The 21,713-nt window shown below is 59.7% G+C and overlaps 1 protein-coding gene across 1 annotated transcript in view; it reads right to left on the bottom strand.

Moving 5' to 3' along the window:
• DOC2B (double C2 domain beta) overlaps window positions 1–16,472 on the bottom strand; it is a 33,967-nt gene extending 17,495 nt beyond the window's left edge. The window contains exons 1-5 of the mRNA XM_045773123.2: window positions 15,998–16,472; window positions 8,285–8,364; window positions 5,146–5,220; window positions 2,498–2,607; window positions 2,200–2,326 (exon numbers count right to left, since the gene is read on the bottom strand). Coding sequence (XP_045629079.1) covers window positions 2,200–2,326; window positions 2,498–2,607; window positions 5,146–5,220; window positions 8,285–8,364; window positions 15,998–16,370 — 765 coding nt within the window. The 5' untranslated portion in view covers window positions 16,371–16,472. The remainder of the gene's footprint in view (window positions 1–2,199; window positions 2,327–2,497; window positions 2,608–5,145; window positions 5,221–8,284; window positions 8,365–15,997) is intronic.
• Between the last annotated feature and the right edge of the window lie 5,241 nt (window positions 16,473–21,713).

Here is a 21,713-nt window from a genome sequence, read left to right as displayed (position 1 = left end):
ACCCTCTGTCCACCTGGACACCTCCAGCTAGAACCCCCAGGGCCCCTCCTTCGGCCTCTCTGCCAGGCTCCTGTCACTGAAGTCCCAGCCATGTCGCTTTGCCCATGACGGTCCTCTGCTTGTCACTGAAGTGATGCCCCATGCGGCTCCTCAGAGGCAGGGGCCCTACCCACACCTCTCTGGAGATGGCGCTCCTGTGAGGCCCAGTAAGGGCCACCCTCCCCAACTCGCACACCCAGAGCAGACAGGACTAAGCGATCCCTGCGTTTACTCTGAGCTCACGTTTCAGTGCCGGGAGGCCGTTATTAACGGGCCGGACTAGGCACGCGAGACTGAACAGTCTGCCACTCTGGCCCAGGGCTTGGTGCGGGACGGCCTCGCTCAACAGTGATCCTGTGCTAGTTTGCGTGAGGTGTGAGAACGAAACAACATAAACGAGCAGGAGTATTTTCAGCCATCTTTCAGGGGGTGGGACATTATACGTCGGGTTGTTTCATAGGGGACCCATCGAACTGGGGATTGTTCAGTACTCACGGAGAATGACTAATGTTCACACGTTACGTAAAATCTAAAAGGTACCATCAAAATGTGTCTATACCGCCGGAGCAGTCGTCCTGAACTGCACTCCTGCGGTCACCGCATGTCTCTGAGTCCAGAGAGATGAGCTGCTGGCAAATTCGAGCAAGGCACGCCCATACTCCCACCCAGCCACGTGCACGCACACACATGTGCACACGCATTCCACATCCTTGAAAACACGCCCACGTGTGCTTCCACAGGCAGACCCACACTCGCACACACACCCCTGCGTGCTCACGTCCCCACGCAGCTGTTTGTTATCAGGGTTCAAAACTCCAACACAACTGTAGTAGGAGTTGATGGTGCCTGTTACGAGTGACATAGATCATTTGGAAAAACTGGGTTTCGGTTAGTGACTAATAAAACAAAAAAAGGTTATACCCATCATACAAATGTCTGTGATATAGGAAAGAATGTGACAAGGGAATAAAATTTGATCAAATTATGCAAAAAGGCAGAGCTGGGATCTTGGCCTCAGGCTGACTTGTTCCCAGGGCTTGACTCGGGCCAGCCTGCAGGGGCATTTGTCCCAGCGCCCAGGCCCCACTAGGGAGGGACGGGTTGGCCACCGGGCTCCGTCCTCTTGAGCTTTCCCCTCGCCCAGGGCTCTAGGGGGGGAAATGTCCTAAAAAGGGGATCGTGCCCTGAACACTGGGCTGCTGGCAGGTCTTGGGACCCTGGGGCCTCCTGGCCAATGCCTCCCAGCCCTTCTGAGCAGGGTGAAGGCCAGGCCTCCAAGAGGTGGGAAAGGGGAGAGGGTAGGGGGAAGGGGGGAGGGTGGAGGGGGAGAGGGGAGACACAGATGGACAGAGTTTGGGTGGGTAAGCTGCTGTAGACAACAGGGGCAAGACAGGTTTTGACATTTTCAAACAACCGAAATTTCCAGGGAAGAGTTATTTTCCGTCTCCCCTAGGTAGCTCACAGGCAGCTCACGCCTACCGCGCTCCGGCTGAGCTCCGGAGCGACCCCAGCGGCTCCTCCCGCCGCCCTCCACACCACAGTGAGGAACCCCTCAGCTTTCCAGGTGCTCGCCCCCCACGTCTGGGAATGCTTGAGCTGCCAGCGCACCCAACCGGGATCCCGCACTTCTCCCGCTCCGCTGGGGCTCCGGCGCAGGCCGGTCAGGCTCGTCCCCTCACAGCCCTCCCCACGCTCAGCCTCCTCTCCCTCCCAGCCTGCACCTGGCGAGCCTCTTGGAACAGATGCCCTTGCCCCTGCCTGGCATCCCCCCGTGGCCCGCCTCACTCCCAGCTCCCCCGCCTCCCAGCCTCTGATCTCACCTCCTAGGACCCGGCCCCATCCTGCTCCCTGGCCCACGCAGCGGGCGTCTTGTCTGTGCCTCCACCAGCCTTGGTACCTGCTGTTCCCTCTGCCAGGAGCATCCCCCGAAGCTCCATCGAAACCACTGAGCTCTGCGCCTTTCCTTTGTGACCCTCATCACTGTCTAACATAGGCTCTGCTGAGGTCATCCACCTTTTTTGGAGTCCGTCTGCTGCCCAAGCTCCACGAGGGCATGCATTCTGGTCTGTTCCCCCAGCACCTGAAGCCATGCAGGGCACAGAGTGGGTGTTCCCGGCACGGAGGGCGCTGGACAGCCCGCAGAGCCCCGCCCCTGCTCACCGGCAGCTGCTTCTCCAGGCAGACGCTGAACGTCTTGGTGTGGTTGGCTTTCAGCTTCTTCAGGGGCACGCGCGTCTCCCCGATGAACTCGTTGTGGCGGAATTTGTCCTCATCGCACACGGAGATTCTGGAGGGCGGGAGGCAAGGCCCGCTCTTCAGACACACACCGGCGCTCCCACTACGTGTCCCTAAGTCAGCTGCGGTTTGCGCGCGGTGGGCGGGGACATGGGCGGGGCGGGCCCTGCAGGTGAGGCGGGGTGGGGTGTGGGGAAGCAGGGCGTCTGGGGCCCTCACCCACCGCAGGGTCTTTCGAATCATGTCTTCATCCGTGATCCCGTAGTAAGTGAGGGTCTCATTCCACGTGGGGTTCAGAGTGTTCCGGAGAGTTTTCGTTCTGAGTTTATTTGCCTGGTGAGAGCAGAAAAGATGCTCTGAGCATCTGGGAGCTCGAGCGGCAGAATAACGGCCCCAAAGACGGCCCTGCCCGACCCCGGAAACTGAATATGCCAACGGGAATTAAGGTTGTTAATCGACTGACTTTTCTTTTTATAAGATTTTGTTTATTTATTTGACAGAGAGAGCAAGCACCAGCAGACAGAGGGGCAGAGGGAGAGGGAGAAGCAGGCTCCCTGATGAGCAAGGAGCCCAACACAGGACTCGATCCCAGGACCCTGGGATCATGACCAGAGCTGAGGGCGGATGCTTAACCGACTGAGCCACCCAGGCGCCCTTGGCTGACTTTAAAATATGGAGATTATCCAGGTGATCTGGGCAGGCCCCACGCAATGCGATTACAGGGCCCTTGAACGCAGAAGAGGGAGGTCGGAGAGGAGCGTCAGAGGGACAGGCAAGGAGGGCAGAAGTCCCAGGTGGACGCTGGCGTGGAAGATGGAGGAAGGGGCGAGAGCCAAGGCATGTGGGCGGCCTCTAGGTGCTGGAAAAGGACGGAATCGCTTCTCCCCAGGGCCCCCAGAACGGACTGCAGCCCCGCCGCGCTGCACCTGCCCCGTGTGGGAGCTGTGCCAGCCTCCGGCCCGCAGCACCGGCAGACAGGAAGCGCGTGCTGCAAGCCGCTAAAAGCTGGTGGTAATGGGCCGCTGCGGCTCTCGGAACCTCAACCCGAAGGCTCGCCGCCCCCAGGCCCCTAGCGTGTGCTCAGGGCGCGGGTGCTGCAGGAGGGGCTGGGGCTGCTGGGGGCCGGGCTGGGGGGCTGGCTGCTCTCCCACACAGCTCCTTGCCTTTGCACAGGCCGTGCCCCGTCCCTGGAATGCCGCCTCTCCCAGAAACTGCCTGTGGGGTGGCGCGTCCAAGCCGCCACGCTGCCTCCCCTCCTTCCCCGCACTTCTCTAGCTCTGGGCCTTGGGCTCCTCACGGCCCGGCCCAGCTCTGAGGTCAGACAGGCCTGCATCCCGATCCCGACTCCACCCCTCGCCTAAGCTCTGTGCAGCCCGGCAGGTTCCTTACCCTCTGGGAGCGTCAGGCTCCCTGCTGCCAAAAAGGGCATAATCATGCCTCTTTCTCAGCGTGGCTTTCAGAAGCCTGCTTTTTAGAAACCACTACCCTGTGTGGGAAATCCTGTCTGCGTGGTGAGGTCCCTATGACTTGGCCTTCCGGTACTGCCGACTCTGGGTCCCATGAGTCCAGAGACTCACAGCCACTGAGCTCCTGAGCTGGGGACACTGCCCTGGTCACGCTGCCCTCAGCCCTCAGCCCTGGGGGTCCTACGTGCAACAGGAGGACCTCGAGGGCTGGAGTGGCGAGCAGCGGCCCTAGGCAGAGGTGGTGGGCCACGGCCCTCCCTTCCCGGAGAGAGTCCTCGCCTCTGTCGGGTGGTCCTCCTGGACTGGGGGGGGGGGAGAGCCTCGGCTCTTGCACTATGGCCCAGAGGGTTTGGGCCTCAGACTCAACTCGGGCCCCAGCAGCCCGGGGCGCCTCAGCCTGGGGCAGGACTGCTCAGCTGGCCTGGAAGAGTCGGTGGCAAGGGAGGCCCTCTGCCCAGGACAGCATTCCCGTTACAGACTCTTCTCACCAGGCCACTTGAAGGCCAGGAGGTAACTCCCCAGCCCCTGGTTTCTTAGAAAGAGGCCGGGATGACAACACCAGCCACTGGGCTCTGCTGCTCACGCTCCTGTGTCCTGTGTCCCCCTGCCAACCTCTGGTCTCCTCTTGGAAGCAAAGCTGCTCGTCTCCAGTTGATCCCCATCCCCTCCCCAGCAATGGGGTCCACAAAACCTGCCCCTTGAAAAGTCTGTGGGTCGCACACCCAACTCGGAAAAGATGATCTAATGCTCCCTCCTGTGAAATTAAGACTAAAATGCCACTGAACTGTAAAACACATGTAAGAAAGTCTAATGAGTTTTGATCTTCCATTGCTGAAGGTCACCTTGATGCTTTTGTTCAATAGCAGTTTTTTTTCAAAAAAAATTTCTCTTTTCCTGGGCGTACCACGTGCTTGGACGGCCTGCTGGGTCATCTACTACAGGAACAAGGGTTCTGTGGTCCAAGAGCTGGGCAGAATCTACCCACTTCATCCCCCTGTAGAGTGTCACAGGGCAGCCCATCAACATGTTAAAGGCTCTGATAAGTCTTAGAGAAAAGGAACCTGTTTAACAAGGCTTCCCAATGTTAACAAGGCTTCCCGAAGTTATCAGGCTACACAGCCCTTTATGCCCCCCCACATAGTAATCTCCAACTGAGACTGCTTCTTATAAAATGCTGGCTTAGAAATTCTCTGCAGGGTTTCCCCAACTCATCAGGCAAGCAGTGTTCCCGGGAAGTCTGGGGGCTGGGGGGCTCTTGGGTGGAGGTGAATCGGTGAGGTCCCATCATCTTGGTCGGTCTGTGAGGGCGCAGGGAAGGTATGCACCTGCCCGGTTGTCCCAAGCTCAGCCGGGACCCCTGTCACGGCAGGCAGAGCTGTGGCGGGCCTGGGGCGGACCTCCTCACCTTGCTGGCTCCCGGCAGCAGGTGCAGCTTGACGTAGGGGTCTGCCAGCCCGTTGTGGTCCATCGGCTTCAGGCCCTGAGAGGAGGGGGATGGCAGAAGGTGTGAAATGGGAGCCGGAGACAGAGTAGCCGCAGCCTCCGGGCACCTCGGTGGGCAGGTGTCCCTTGTCCTCAGGCCTCCTGGCTGGGTCCATTCAGGACCCGCTTTGCAGAGGGCCCCTGTGCCCACACTCCTAGTGCTGGAGGGAGGATGGCCTAGTGCTGGTGCTCTCTCCTCCCCTCAAATGTCCTGGCCGGGGGGCAGGTGTCATGGGGTGTCTTTGTCAGACCAGCCTTTCTCTTTCTAGTCTCCCTTTTGTGGAGGCCAGATGACTCCCCCGCCCCTGAATGAGATCCTCATTATCCTGCTTCGGTGAGGCCCTTCCTTCTGGATTCCCCTTCCCCCACTCCCCAAATACAGGGACTTCCCTCACTGATCCTATAGTCACGTGACCCTCTGTCCACTCACCAACAGGTTTCCCTCTTTACCACGGGAAAACGTTCTGTGTCCCGGAGACCATGCTCAGTCTCTCTCTGCATTTGCCACAGCTCCCTGCCAGCCTGAATCCAGGGAGGCCAGACAACCTGGATGGCCACGGAGGGTCCTTCCACAAGATGGCATCCCTCACTAACTTGGAACAATCAGTCAAGTGTGCAGAGCCAAGGAACCAAGGGAACCATAAACAGACAGGGGCTTAGCTGACCTCATGACTGCTCTTATCTCTGAAAACTGTACCCTTTGCTTCTGCGGTGGCACACAGGCGCGCAGGGCGGCAGCCGAGACACGTGTGGCATCACAGATGAACTGCCGCCGTGAGCAGGCCCACCTCCAGGGAGAATGGAGGCCCTCACCCCCCACCCTGGTTTGGTCTGGAGAGCGGGGTGGGAAGGGGGGCCGAGACAGGGGTCGGGTCCTCCAATCCCCCTGCTGCTCTGCGAGTGGGAAGGAGCACACAGGCTTCGGGGCCAGGCTGGCTGGGGCCCAGACCTCGGCTCCTGCACCATCAGCTGGGAGAGGGGAGGAGTCGCTTTGCCCCAGAGCCTTAGCTTTACAGGCTAGAAAAGGGGTTACTGGTTCCCACTTCCCAGGGGTGGACCAGGAGTGGAGGTGGCAGTGGTGATGCAGGGCCTGGCCATAGGCCATTTGTGCCCCTTCCCCACATGCCAGGCCCCTTGGAAGATGCCAGAGAGGTAGTGGAGGGCCGACATAGAGGTAGGTGAGCTGTGCGGGAGCTGCTGGGGCTCCGCAGCCCCGTGGGCACCCATGGCGAGGCGGCGGCCCTCCTGGGCACATGTCCCTCACCGCGGCCTCACTACCCGTCCCTGACGTGCCCAGAGCTGGCCAGTCGGTCAGTGCTTTCCCAGTCCCTCTGTGCGTGAGTTCCCGGGTGTCCGTGTTTGTGTGGGTGGGGCTGGGTGCCCGCCACCAGGCAGTCTTCCAGGAGGGCAGTGGGGACTGAGCACGTACTCACTCGACACAGCCACCACACAGGTGGGGTGACCGACCCTATTGTACAGATGAGCAAACTGACGCCGCTCTGCTTCCCCAGAGGGCACTGGCCAAGTTAGGGTCCAGCTCCACGGCATCTGGCCTCCTCCCAGAGCCCCTCCGCCTGTCAGCCCTGCTTCAGCCTCCATAACCCCCTCTGGTTCCCTGCCCAAACCCTGACCCAGAGCCCCAGTTCCTCCCAGGCCTGCACCACCCCCTCCCCTGCAAAACCGGATCTAAGCAGAGAATGACCTGGAGAATGGGGTCCTTCTATGGCCTGCGGTCCTCTCATCCCCCACCTCCAATGCCTTGAGTGACACACCCCAAAGGACACACACACGTGTGTGCCTACACAGGTGCCCACAGAGACCCAAGTAGGCACACGTACACCCTCCTCGCCACCCCCCCCAGTACAGCCCCACAGCCCTTCTAGAGCCTGCGTAGGGAAGGCAGGGCATGCAGCACAGGAGGGGCCCGGTGTCTGGGATGGGGAGTGGCCTGGCAGCAGGTGCCCATCCTCAGTTCCCAAGCCCAGACGACCTCTACAAAGCTGGGCAGAGGGAGAGGGAAAGGGAGCTGCCCGGGCCCTGCAGCCTGCCCTCCGCCCTGGCACAGCTGAGGGGTCACCGTTCTCAGCTCCTTCCCTGGGGCAGGTCTGGAGCCCCAGCATCACAGCCCGGGCAGCTCCTCAGGGAGAGGGCAGGGCCATGATGGCGTGTGCGGGCCTCTAGGGTGCCCGATCGGGGCCCTGGGCCTGAAGGGGACACTGCTCCCCACCGCCATGGCCGTCCAGGTGTGCTGGCCCAGGCGGGTGGGGGCCGCTGAGGCAGGACCAGGCAGCCGGGCCCTCGGAGTGGGCAGAGCCATGGGTGGGGGTGCTGAGTGGCACAGAAGCGCACAGGTTGGGACTGAGGGTGGGGTCTAGGCTCGAGAGGCTCTACTGGAAGCTCCTTGCTCCGAGCCTGGCCCAGGCCCTCCCACGGCTCTATGGGGAGTCCTACCAGGCTGCGCTACCGGCCTTACCTTGCGAGAGAACATCAACTTTGGCACCTTCCTCCCAGAGGGATCGATGCAGGGGGTGAAGGAACAGCATGGCTAAGAAGAGAGCTGATGCCAGCCCAAGGGGGGAGATGCTCACAGCTCCGACCCAGAGACCAGAGAGCAAGGCTGGGGCCCTGAGCCCAGAGGAGGGGACTCTCCTGCCTGGCGCCCACCCACTCCTCGATGAGTCCGGGCTGTGGGGAACTTCAGCAGACCAGAGACAATCAATGCAACCCCTCCTTGGCCGCCAGGACACACCTGTCATCTCTCCCCTTCCCTTCCCCCACACCACAGCCCCTCCCCAGCTCTGCCCCCTCCGCCACACCATGCCTTCCTTCTCTCATTCTCTTCTTGCTGTTTTCCCACTCCTTCCCTGAATGTCTGTCTGCACAGGGTTTTTAGGGCAGCGGAGATGATTTAGGTGAGAATTCCCTCCCTGCCCTGCACCCACGCGGCAGATGCCACAGAGCCTGGACGGACACAGTGGGGAGGACAGGCCTTCGGACCTCAGCCCCTCACCTCCACCCAGGGCCCGGGACCCCAGGGACTGCGGGGGCCAGCGGGGGCCTACCTTGGCCTTGCTGATGGTGCAGTGGAGGGCGTTGTTCTCCTGGTCGTAGAGCAGGCTGAAATCCAGTGTGCCCAGGGCAGCTGCGGACACAGGGCTCAGGTCACGCCTCAGCCACACAGGGGAGGAGTGTCGCCCACCCCTGTGTGGTGGGACAAGGTGTCACAGCGCCACAGAGACTGCCATCAACAGAGCACCTACTGCGTGCAACCCCTCTGCCCAGCCTCCCAGTCCCACCATCCCTGGGAAGGTTCCAGATGACGGAGGAGTGGAGGCTCAGTGAGGTGAGGTCAGCACCAGTCACCACGAGTGGTGGCCCAAGCGTCAAGCCCAGGTGGTAGGCCCCGCAGCCCAGGCCCCTGTGTGGTGCTGTGGTGCCTGGCCTGCGGCTGGTCCGATGCTGTGCCCCCTGTACGGGACTGTCCTCCTGCCCTCCTTGTGTGACTGCCAGTCTTGGCTCCATGCCTCAGTTTCCTTGACCTGCTAAATGTCACAAGGCTTGTGTGAGAAGGCAGAAGAGACAGGGCCGTGAGAAGCTCTGGGCCCTGGCCCGGCTGACTGGCTGATCCATCCCCCAGCAACACTCAGGGCTGCGGGTCCCCAGTTTCTCTGGTCCTTTGGGGGGCCCGGGGCAGGCTGCGAGGAGCCAGCTGGGTCCTCATGCTGCTACCTGCCAGCCTCTTAAAAGGCAGTGGGTGATTCCCTAGGGCAGAGTGTGCGGTGGTAACTGGGTGCAGCTGTAGCCTCGGGGACACTCACACGCGGCAGTTGTGGCCGCACACGTTCACAGGGCTCCTGGCGTGAAGGAGGGGGCTGCGGTTTGGGGGGGCCTCAGGGGGCAGGTCTCTGGATAGCAAGATGCACAGTGACAGGGTGTCTTTAGAAACCCAGATCCTGTGCACTGACTACTGGGCTGCTCGACTGGCACCCCATTCATTCATTCATTCATTCATTCATTCATTCATTCTTTATCAAATCTTATTATAATAAGCTGGACTCTAGGGATGAAAATACCAGTAAGGTGGGGTTCCTGCCTCAAGGAAAGCATAGCTTAATGGGAGAAACAGATGAAAACAATCAGCCCTAGCAGAGTCTCGTGAGCCAAGAGCGACAGGGGTTCAAGGGGTACGCCTTGCCCAGCTGTGAAAGGGGGCCACCAGGGAAGGTTCCCCGGAGGAGGTGATGTTTCACCTGAGCCATGAAAGGTGAGCAGGAGTTGGCCAGCGCACGGTGGTGCCGGGGGGAGGGGGGGGGAGCGGGGGGGGGGGGCATTCGGACCTCAGGCCAGCTGGAGGTGGGGGCTGAGCGGCTGGGGTGAGGCTGGGGGAGGGCAGGCTCTGTTCTTCCAGCCAGCGGCACCCGGCATGGTTCTAGAGTCATGCCGAGCCTGGCCCCCGCTCATCTCCTCACATCTGGTCCATGGGCGCTTTTGCATCACAAGGCCAGGGCTGAGTAGGTGCCCTCCGCCCGCAGACCCCTGGGCTCCTGCGCCCCAGCATGGCAGGACTTGGCTTTGCAGAGAAATGGGCAAGTTAAGGCCCAAGTGTGTGGAGCTGCCCTTCATTCAGAGGTGCTGGCACCGCGTTGCACTTGTCTTGCCCCCTGGCTCCTGAGACAGGGTAAGGAAGGCACCGGGCTCAGTCTCCGTCCTTGCCTGGGAGGGGCACATGTGGGGCACCGAGACACGCCCTCTGACACCTGACCCTGGGGTCAAGGCCTGGCTGCACGTGTCGTTGCTGTGTGACTTTAGATAGCGTTTCTAGCCTCTTCGTGCTCAGTTTCCGCATCTGCAAAATGGAGACGCAACAGTATCCACTTCGCGGCACTGCGCTTTATCAACAGCCCCTGGGGTACAGAGCAGGCTCAGGACGTAATTATAGAAGGAGCACATCCATTTAGGTGAATTTTCTACGTAAGTGTACTTGCCCCTCTGAGACGCCTTCTGGAAAGAACTCGTTCCAAACTGGATCACTGCCCTCCCAGCCTTTGTGAAGAGAATACACGAACAGTCACTTACACCCTTCCACGTGACCTGAGTCATCGTTATGACCACGACGACTGTTCTGGGCGCTACGGTCGCAGCCCCGACCCAGTGATCCCCAGTAACTACTCTTTGAGGTTTTCCTATATTTTCTCCATTTTTCTGCCTCCTCCTTTGCCATCAGCTTGAAACTCCTCTTGGAATACTTGCCTCCGACAGGCAAACAGCCCTCCTTCCTTTTCAACAGTCACTTGCTTCTTCTAAAAAAGCAGGTGTGAATACTTGTTAGAATTGGGTCCAAACTATGAATCGATAGGCCTTGAGTGGAGCCTAAGATGCTTCTCCTAAGAGTCTGTGTGCTTTGGCGCTCACTGTGTCTGGCCCTCTGCTGCCTGTATCCTGGCTCCCTTCTATGCAGGTGCACGGGTGGGGGGACTGGGAGTGAGGTATGTGTCACCATGCCTGTCACAAAGAACACGGCCATGGGCCCAAGATTCTCCAGGTCCACGCTTTTATAATATTCTCCAAAGCTGCTGCTTGATGTGACAGTAGATCAGCCTTCCGTTCCGTTCAGGCCTACCCCTGGCTTGTTCTCTCAAGACGTCAGCCTCCAGAGAGGAGGGACTATGCCAGAGCCACGCCAGTGACACCAACAAAGAGCAGATGCTCAGTCCGCACGGCGGGTCCATTCAAACCGATCTGCTTTCCAGCTGTTCACAGCAGTGGGGATTTGGTCATGCCCACGTATTAAAACGCACGCTCCACAATCCCTGCCCATTTCCAGCTCTCAGAGAAGGACAGCCAGCCAGACGGTGGGGCCACCTGCTCCCCACTGGGAAACTCCGGTCCAGGAGGAGAGAGGAGCCCCTTTTGCTGGCTCTGCAGACATCCCCGTTTAAGGAGGGCTGACAGGGCTCAGTGAAACCGACACCCGTCATCCATTCCCAGGAAGGAACAGCGCACCCAGCGCCCCCTCCACGCAATGGATGAATTTTTTTGAACTCCAGTGGAGGTTTTGGAAGAAATAATAGCTTATAAATAGAAGTGTGATCACCATTTTTAAAGATCTGCTGGTGGTGGAGCTCTCTTAGGGATCTTACAGTCCAAAGTCTTCGTTTCCTATTCAGAGAAATGAGGCTCAGAGAGGGGAGGTGACCCGCTCAGGGTGACCCAGCAAACTGGACACAGAATCCAGGCCTCTTCACTTCCATCCTACAGTTCCTGTCTTAAAGCCTAGTGGCTTCCAACATTTTTTTTGGTCTACTTTGTGCAGCTGAAATCTTAGGGGGATGCCACGAGAAACAGAGAGAGAAAAGCAGAGCTGCTCTCAGGGACAAGAGAGGGCTGGGCTGCCATCCTAGAGGGGCCTCTGAGTTGGAAACGCAGCTGCGGGCTCATGGTTCAGGTGAGGAGGGCCCTAAGGGCAGGTGAAGGTGCTCGTCTGCTTGAGCCCCGGGGTCCTGCCCTCCGCCCATGGAAATCACATGTCCTGGCTGAAGTTTACATCCTTGGAAAAATAATGAGGGTTGGTCACTAATGGGCCTTTGAGAGTTGTCACCCGCCTGTCGATAATTATAGAGCTTTAATGGGGCTAATTCAGAGAAAATCAGGCTCAAGCCCCAGTTGGTTCTTCTAAGGCCAAATGTCCCTTTGCTCTGCTGATGGAGACTGACAGCATCATTCTGACCCTGGTTTGCACCTGGACCTTCCTCACCCATATACCCTTGGGAATAGGCGACCGGCCCTGGTTCGTTCATTCTTTCCTTCTTTCCTTCTTTCCTTCCTTCCTTTCTTTCTTGAAGAAAAATGTCAGCCTCTCAAATAGTTTAAAAAAAAAAAACTGTGGCAAGAACCACAGAAAAATGGTCAAGCCTGAGCTGAAAGCATTTCATAGTTGGGGAAACTGAGGCACCGAGGCAAGCACTGCAGGGGGTACAAAGAAGAATGAGTCATCTGTCCCTGCTTCCCAGGAGCTCAGAGGCAGAGGATTAGAACTTTAGGACCTTCAGAAGTCTATTCATTCTCCTGCTTTAAATTATTCAAAGGTTCACCACTGCCTTCTAGACTCAGTTTAACCTCCTTGGTGTAGCATTCAAGGCCCTCTGTGATATGACCACTTTGGCCTCATCATGGATTTTTCCCCCTTACTTCAGCCACTTGACTGTGGCGCCTCTGCTGGGCTGTTTCCTCCACCTCTACCTGTGCACCCAGCAGTCCCCCTTTCAGGAACACCTCTCGTTCCTCCTTCCACTCGGCCAGCCTGCTTCCTCCCTTCTCCCAGGCTCGGAGCAGAGCCTTCTCTGTGGGTAAACTCTGTGCAAGCCAGTGCTTCCAGGCTGGGTTCCTGCCTTCCTGTTGTCACTGCTGGGCTACTTGTGCGTCTCGGTTTTCATGAACTCCCTCACGTCAGAGGCTGAGTCTCAGGCATTCTTGAATCTCACACGTGCCTGACATACAGCTGCTCTTGTAATGCTGACTACCTAAAGCTATGGTCTGTGTGGAACACAACTGCGCTCCGAGGAGGGGCACTCACAGCCAGTGGGGACGGGGAACCGCTCCCCGCTGAGGGCCCTGGGGACAGCGCTTCCTCCACTCCACCCTCACTCCGGGCCTCCATGGGCACCACTCCTGAACCAGCCCAGCATGAATCATGCCGGGGCAGGTGTGCACGGGCATGTGATGCCATTCTGGCCAATGGGACAGAGGACAGGTCTCCTGGGGACTCTGGGAGAGCTTTCCTCGCTTGTCAACTGAGATACGGGCAAGGAAACTTGTCCTTGTCAAAGTGAGGATCTTACTGTTCCAGGCGACACCTGGCCCTGAAGCAGCCACCCAGGACCAGGAGGTCAGCCTAAGAAGAGCAGAGCATGGCCAGGAGGGGAGGGGGCAGAACCATGCTTCTGAGGACGCTCATGAGTCCACATACACCTACCTGGATGTCACGCGGATCTCAACTGTCCTCATGGTTTAAGACACTTTGAATTTTCTGTTACTTGCAACCCAAACATTCTAGTCCTTACAGATTTGAAGAAGGGACTGGGTTTCCACAGGTGAAGGCTGGGTGGGAGAGCACGGGCAGGGGAGGGGCACATGCGCCAGGACAGTGGGGCCCGGGGCCTGTCTGGGGGGCAACAGGCAGCGGGGTCCAGCTTGGCCAGGCCACACTGTGGACCAGTGGGAGGGAAGACACTTCTAACCCCAACACTCACTGCCTTTGCTCCCCATCATTGCCCCCTGTTAGATCAGTTTGGAACATGTCAATTTTGTGCTTGGGTCTTGAGGTGACTTAATAAAGGACGAGCTATAAAGAGAAGGGGAAAAAACGGGGAATAAATAAACAGCCCTTCATTCTCAGCCTTGGACAACAGAGCAACCGCCCTAATTTCTTTTTGTTAGAACAGAGATAATCCAATAATTAGGGCAGCAAATAGCATAACCCTGGCTAAAGCCATAATGAACCATCTGGCTTGAATCACTTAGGCTAATTCTAGGGATCTGGTTGTCAGAGCCTAGAGGGGGCCTGAGCCTGGGGTATGGGCTGGAGAGCAGTTCCGTGCCAGAACCCGGTCCCACCACAGGAAGGAGCCGAGATTTCTGTGTTCCCACGCCTGGGAAGTCTGCTCAGTCACTGATGGGATCCAAGCCTGAGGTGGGCTGCTCCTTGAAGGGGACGAGGGGGCCCAAGCCGGCCCTGGCTCAGCCACACGCCTGCTCCTCAGCTCTTCCCAGCAGACTGCCTGGTGATATGGGTGTGGCCAGGCCACCGTTGAGGCTGGCAAGGCTGTGTCCAGGATGGCCTTGCACTGCCCACCTCAAGTGAGTCTGTCCCCTGCTAGGACACATGAGCTCCCTGGGTCCCGAGACCCAGTCCTGTTGCCCTTTGCCGCACTCATGCTGCTGGGACGGTGGTCAGTGAAGGACTGGAGCCGATGGGCTGGAGATGAGGAGCCAGCCTGAGTGTGGTACTTCCGGGCCTCTTCCTTGCCTGGGGCTTTAGGGAGAGCCCAAAGAAATGGCAAGATTTCTCATGTCCTAACAGTGTGTTGTCCAGAGGGCCCTGGGTGGCACGGGGAGGGGTGCCTGGAGCTCCTGCAGAAGCTCTGCCCTGCCCGCTCTCTCCCTTGGCACGGCAGGAGAGATGGTGGGAGGGTAACAGGTCCCCCACCCTTTCTTCTGGAGGAGGCTTTGGATCCAGGGCACCCAGAGCGGTGACTTGGGCCCCAGTCAGGGCCTGTCCAGACGCACAGCAGGTGAGGGGGTGAGATCTGCCCAGGGCGCTGGGAGCTGGGGGTGGGGAAGATCCAGGGCACAGCCCTGAGGGCATTAAACTCTCCCGACCCAATTTCCCCAAGCTGGCAAGAAAGTGGAGGGAGAGGACTGCTCCCCACCCCCGCGCCCGCAGCCAGGCCTCAGTACACCGGGCTCCGGCCAGATGCCCCGGTCCAGGCCCACAGAAAGTGCACAGGGGACAGTTTCCCCTCCTCAAAGGGCTGAGGACAGGCCTCCCTCGGCTCTCTCCTCCTGGGCCTCCCTGGGTAGGACGATGAGAGCTCGGCCACCTCCCCCAGCGGCAGGGTGATCTCCACCTTCAGCTTTCACGCTTGGGGAAACTCCAGGCCCCCGGCCCTAGGCCCACGTGAGCACCCAAACCAGGCGCGGCCGCTCTCGCTGCGCTGCACGCGGGGGGCACTCGGCCGGGCGGCCCTCGAGTAAGCCCGAGATAGAACCCTGCCCGGAAAGGTCCACCTCCGGGGCAGGGCTGGGGTGGCAGGTCTGAGAGGGACGCGGCTGGGGCTACAGCGGGACTGGGGCCCTAGCGAGCAGCGCTACCTCCCAGCCCCACCCCCATCTGGCGCCAACCCCTTCCGAACCACGCGGCGACCTCTTCGGCCTCGGTTTCCCCTCCAGTCCCGGGTCCGGCGCGGCAGACACCTTCAGAGACCGGAAAGGCGAGGAACGCCCGCCGGCCGGGCCTCGGCCCCGGGGACCCTGGCGCTTGCCCACTCGCTGGGGCTCGGGGCTCAGCCCGGGGCGGGGGAGGCGGGTGCCGGGGGGCCCTTCCTGGCCGCGGAAAGCGGGCGTAACAGGTGGGCGAAGGTCGGCGCCCCGGAGAGCGCCGCGGCGGGGTCCACGGACGCTGGAGGAGGAACCGCCAAGGTTTTTCCAAAGGACAAGCGGCCCCGCGGTCCTCTGGTGCTCGGCCCGGGCGCCAGCAGAGCCGCTGCGCTCTGTGGGCCGCCGGGCCCACTCGGGAGGCCGGCACGGCCCCAGCCCCCGGCCCTCCTGCCTCCCGCCCCAGCCCAGCCCCTCGGCGGCGAGGCCGGCCCGCAGCGGGCTCCCGGGCGGGGAGGATCGCGCGGCAGGCAGCAACTGGTGTCTCCCCGGGGCGCAGCTCCGCCCTTCCCGTGAACAAAAGCCACCGCCCGCACCGGAGCTCCCCGCCGGCGGGCCGAGAGGGGGCGCGGCGTGGGTTCGCAGAACCGGGCCCCGCAAATGGGACGCCCTGAGGGGGCGCCCCCAAACTTCCCACCTCTCCAGTGCGGGTGAGGGAGGGGTCGGGGCTGAGTCTGCAGGGCGCGAGGAGGGCGCACGGGGCAGGCGAGGGGCCGCCACCGGCGGGGGTGGATGCCGGCGAAAGGGGAGACCGCAGGCGGCCGGGGCACCGGCGAGGTTGGGGAGCGCTCCAGAGGCCCGGCCGGGGGAGGGGGCGGGAAGTCGGCGAGTTGGAAACTTACTGCAGTCGTCCGACTCGTAGCCGTCGGCGTCCGGCTCGTCCTCGGGCGGCTTGGCTGGCGGCCGCGCCGGGCTGGGGCCGGGGCTGGGGCCCGGGCTGGCGCCGTAGGCTCCGAAGAGCTGGTCGACATCCTCGTCGTCGTCGCGGGCGCCGTCTGAGGGGCTGCGGCGGCCCGCGCTGGCCGCGGCGGGGCGCGCGGGGGCGTCCGGGGGCGCAGCGGCGCGGGGCCCGGCGTCCGGGGGCAGGCCCCGCGGGAAGCGGGGGAAGTAGTCGGAGATCTGCTTGATGGGCCGGATGGGGCCGGGGCACACGTCGATGGCCATATGCTCCTGGATGCTGATGGTCGCCTTCTCCCCGCGCCGCCGGAGGGTCATGCAGGCAGCGCGGCCCCGCCCGGGCGCGGCCCGGCGCGGCCCCGGCCCGGGGAGGGGGGGCGGCTCAGCAGGCCCGGCGGGGCGCGGCGAGGGCTGCGGGCATCGCCGGCGGCGCCCCCGGACGGCCCTGATGCGGCTGCTGCCTGCTCGGCGGCAGCCGGCTAGTGAGTGCCGGGGGCCGGCAGGCGGGGGGCGGGCCCAGCCCGCGTCACCCGGCAGCAACCAAGCAGTGTGAGTGTGCGGGCTGCGCGGGCGGGCGCGGAGCGGAGCGGAGCGAGCAAGGCGAGCGGCGCCGCACTCACTCGCGCTGGCACCGGCGCGCGCACACCCGCGGGCACCGGGCGCTTTCCACTCGTGCACACTGGCAGGACCGCCGGGAAGCTGAGCAGGGAGCCGCAGGACGCACACTCGCACGTTCCCGCCCGTGCCAGCCCTTGTTGGGTTCTGTTCGCTCTCACAGGACACACGCGGGGGTGCCAGATCTCTCCAGGCACGTAGCAGCGTGTGCAGACGCTTGGCAGGAGCGCCCGCTGGCTCACACTTGCAGGACACATACACAAACATGTATCCATACAGAGTTGGTTGCGGTTGCTGTCAGTAAGCCCCCAGTACACGCCTGCCTAACAGGACACACAGACACACCCCTGGAAGCGATCAGGGGACTCCGAGCACAGCCCTCCCCCGGCCCCACATCTAGCAGGCCACACGGCCACACTCCTAGGAGTGTGGGGACATATTGCTGACATCCCCGTGGAACATGTCCATCCTTGGACCGCGGTCCAAGGTCATTGTGGGCAGTGTGTTCATACCCCCTCTCAGTCACATGCAAGCACACACTCTCTGTAACCCTGAGTCAGTCCCTCACTTGGTTAGTGAGTCGTTTGAGGAACCCTTACGCCCTCTCCCCACGGGGACAGGGTGGGTAAGGATCTTGACGGCAACCTGTGGTCTGGAGAGGGGAGAGCAGATAGGCACGGACAGAAGACCCCTTCCCACGCGGAAGTGGGGAGGCAGGGCGTGGCCTGCACTCGGGCTCAGGCCTCCCACATGGTCAGAGAACTAAACAAATCTGGACAGCCCAGCCCCCGTGCTTTCTGGGAACGGAACTCTGTTGGGAATGGCTGCTGCTTGTACAGGTGTGTCTCCGGAAAGCGCTGGGCCGGGACAGAATCCTGTTTACTCCCTGGTTTCTGGTGACGACGTAACAGAAATTCTTATCCTCTTGGCTGGGTCCCTTCTGTGAGCCTGAATGAGGGGCCCCAAGCCTGTATCCCTCCCTCCATCATAACCCCTTGAAAGGGGTGCGGAGCAGAGAGAAGAGAGAAGAGGACCTTTCTCATCACTTCCAGCTGCTACATTCTGACAGATCCTTTGAGCTCTTTGAACCTCAGTTTTCTCATCTGTGAAATAGGGCTAATTCCAACCTGCCAGCATTACGGTGAGGCCCCTGCTAGCACAGAACACGACACATCAGAGGTGATCAATAGGGTTGGCTTTCTCTTCTCCCTTCCCGAGGGAGACAAGACTCACTGGTGAGAAATGATGGAGAACTATACGCTGTTTTGTGGTTGGTTCTGCCCTGCCCTGGGTGGTGACAGTCGCTATACCTTATCAAGAACGTTCACAGCGCTCGTTACGTTGATTCCTTACGTTACGCCATGTTGTAGACAGGATAGACTGTTCTCATGTCCAGGCGAGGTACACTGACTTACCCACGGTGACTGCCGGCTTGTAGCAGAGCTGGGATGAGAAACCCAGGTGTCCTGACGCCCCCTCCTCTGCTTCTTCCTCCCCACCCCTACAAAGCTTGAGGGTTCAGAGTAGAGCTGGAAACACAGGTAAATGTCCCCCAGAGCTTCTCCTGAGCCTCTGGGATGGAGACCACCCAAGTTAAGGAGGAAGAGGGGAAGAGGGAGGGGGCCAATAGCCTCAGGGGTTACGGGGGGGGGGGGGAGGGGATGAACCTGCCTAGGGGCTCCCTAAAGACAGTCTGGGATCCTGGTGGGAGGAAAATTCAGCCTTCCAGGAGTCAAAGGCCAAGGGAAGGACAGGAGAGCCTAGAAGCCTAACACAGTGGGTTTCTGATTTCTGGGAATGCTTAAGGGGATTCGTCCTTAAACAGGCCCAGTGACTTGGGTGCCAGAGGCGGCTGCTTCACAAAGTGATTATGTAATGATACAGGTATTAGGACACCGACGCTGAGCCATCATTTCATAACTCCTCCACTTGAGGAGAAAGAGTGCTGTCATCTTTTTACAGTTGGGGAAACTGAGGCTTCAGGAAGTCAAGTGACTGGGGATGAGAATGGATATCCTGACCCCTGACCCTGTGCCCTTTTGACATCAAAGGCATACCTCTGGGTGGCGCATGGGGGGCTCATTCGGTTAAACCTCTGCCTTTGGCTCCCAGTCATGAACCCCGGGTCTTGGGATCGAGCCCCACGTGGGGCTCTCTGCTCAGCGGGGAGCCTGCTTCTCTCTCTCCCTCTGTCCCTCCCCCTGCTGTGCTCGCTCTCTTTCTCACATAAATAAATAAAATCTTAAAAAAAAAAGGATACGTCTGTGCTCACTGGGGATGGGGATAGAAGGGGGCTGACCTGTCCCTCTGGCCTCTTGACCTTCTGTGGGTCTGGGTTTTTGGAGGGTTAACTCACAGCACTTGGCTCTGCAGGTGCTGGTTCTCAGAGGGTCTGGAAGAAGTGGGGAGGGCCCAGCCTCCAAAACACTGAGTCAGGGAACCCTGGGATGCCCCTTGGAGAACGAGGTGGCATATGTGGGGCCAGCCTCCGGCAGGTGGTCAAACGCAAAGCCACTCTGAGGTCTGAGTCCATCCAGCTCTGAGCCCCACTGAGATGGGGTAAGGTCCACTGGAGGGGTAGAATTGGTGTTATCTGGGCAGGTGTCCGTTTTTTAGAAAAAGTATGGACTGGGGAGTCAGGCAAATTTGATTCAAAAGCCAGCGTCTCCCAGCTCCTCACTGCGTCTAACTTTGGGTAAGTCACTTCACTTAGGCCCCTCCGTCTCGCTGGTGGAAGGGGGAGGCCACGGACGATTTTGTGAGAGATGCTGATGAGGTTGGACATCAAGTGCCTGCATGCAATGGGCCCTCGGCCAGTTGCAATTCTCTCGCCCCTGCCTTCCTGGCGTAAACCATCTCCGTATGCCCTGTGCCCGCCTCAGTTTCTCCACCCGTGAAGTGCAGTGGGCCGCCCTCTTCTCATCTGCTGCAAGGACCAGGTGAGGGTGCTGGGGGAAGTGCCGGGGCAAGTGAATGTCCTTGCCAAGGCTGGGGTGCTGGTTGGCATGAATGAGGATCTTTAAGCAGCTGGACACGTCCAGACCCCATCAGTCACATTGCCTTCCATGTCGCCAGCTGGATCGGCCCTTAACAAAGTTAACTCAGGAATGCTGTGCCTACGCTTCTTCCCCACCCGCTCCTCCTAACAACTTTCGAGTCCCCTCGCCCCAAAGGGCCCCCATCCAATGAGGTAGAAGTAGGTTTCTCGAAGGGTGGCCCAGGCGTCTATACCAGCAGGACGCTTGTTAATAACGCAGATTCCAAGTCCCTACCTCACACCCACTGACTCAGGTATGTGGTGAAGACTCAGGATGCATCTTAACAAACACCCCTGAATTATTTTTATGCACAATTATTATTATGAGAATCGCTGGGTTAGAAGGTGCTAAGGTTTAATACAGTGATTCTCAACCCGTTTTGCTGCCTCCACATTGTTCAATGTGCAACACCCGGGAGGCGTTAGGTGTTGAAATTTCTAGAGTGCTTTGGCAAAGTCCCATGCACACCACTTTGGGCATTGTGACTCCTTTCCTGGCTGAGAATGACCAGTTAAAGCCTTTCCTTCCGGGAGGTGACAGGCATCTTAGAGGAAATGACCCTGTACCTGGCTAGACGTTCTTGGTTGGCATCTCTGGCTGGGGTCCACGGGCCCTGGGAGGAACGGCCCTCCCTGGCCCTGGCCTGACACGTACCCCCAATTTCCACTCTTCCTGGATTGCTGGAAGAGCTCTTGGCATGTTGTGCTGAAGGAACCTTCTCTATGTTCATAGGAAACTTTTACCCGAAGGAGGGGCTGTTGGAGGAATTCTCAGCACCGCGGCTGGCTGATGGAGAGGACTTCCGGGGGCTCTTGAGAGTCCGTACTTTCCCAAGTATTTATTGAGCCCCTCCCCTTTGACAGGCCCTGTGTTCTGTTCTATAGGGGTCCTGGTGATGAAGTCCCCTTTTTCTTTAGATTCCAGTGATGGAGGGGAGACTGCTGCCTCCTCCCTGGGCCGCACGGTGGCCTCAGGGTGGGAAGCGTGGTGGAGTGCGGGTAAGCGAGGCCCTGTGTTTGCAGGGAGCCTGGGGCTGCTGAGGGGCACACTGCATGTGACCATCTATCACGCACATTCTTGTAAACACCTTACACTCATCACAGCACATGTACTAGCATTAGGTCTACTGGTGGGGAAAAGGTAACACTTACTGATGATGCTGTTTGCAGATGTCAAATGCTCCCGGAGCTGCCGGGAAGGGCTAAGTGGCTTAGAGACACTCGTCACCTTTCCCTTCTGGGACACCTGTCCAGAGGTGTGCGGAGCACGGATGTGTGAGCCTCTCACCTGCCCCCCCTAATTCCCATGTAAGGAAACAGGCCTGCGGGGTTGGAGGACCCGGCCCAATATCACATGAGGCAGAGCCGGGACACACACCCAGGGGTTGTCTCCCTCCCTGCAGGGTGGGGTCTGTGCGGTTGGACAGGAAAGAGACCCAGGTGAGAGACTCACCGGCCAGGAGGGGCCGGCATCAGGCTGCCTCTGGTGGGAGATGAGATGCCAGCAAAGGATAAGGCTGAATCCTTCAGGAAAGCTCCAGAAATGACCTGCTGGAGGACAGGGGTGTACCCTGAGGCTTGGGTGACAGCACAGATGAGACAAGGCCCCCACCACCCTGCCTCTGGAGTCCCGGGGGCCGCTGGAGCCTAGGGTCTTGTCTGAGTGTCCCTAGGACTGGGGCGGCCAGGTCAGCATTAGGGGAGGTTAGAATGGGCAGGAGCTCTAACTGGCAATTTGGAAACCCAGGTGAACAGCCGCGAATGTTCCCTCAAACAGCTTTATATGAATGATGCAATTCAGAAAGTATTCACAGTGCAAATGGTGGCTTCCAACTTTAACGCATTCTAACTTTTGTTTTTATTTTATTTATTTTTAAGATTTTATTTATTTATTTGACAGAGAGAGAGACAGCCAGCGAGAGAGGGAACACAGGCAGGGGAAGTGGAGAGGAAGAAGCAGGCTCCCAGCGGAGGAGCCTGATGAAGGGCTCGATCCCAGGACCCTGGGA

The sequence above is a fragment of the Ursus americanus genome, chromosome 23 (genome assembly GCF_024610735.1).
Source record: "Ursus americanus isolate L20-20 chromosome 23, mUrsAme1.1.p, whole genome shotgun sequence".
Classification (NCBI taxonomy): Eukaryota; Metazoa; Chordata; class Mammalia; order Carnivora; family Ursidae; genus Ursus; species Ursus americanus.
The sequence above is the reverse complement of the archived record's forward strand: the minus strand, read 5'-3'. Positions and strand labels throughout refer to the sequence as shown.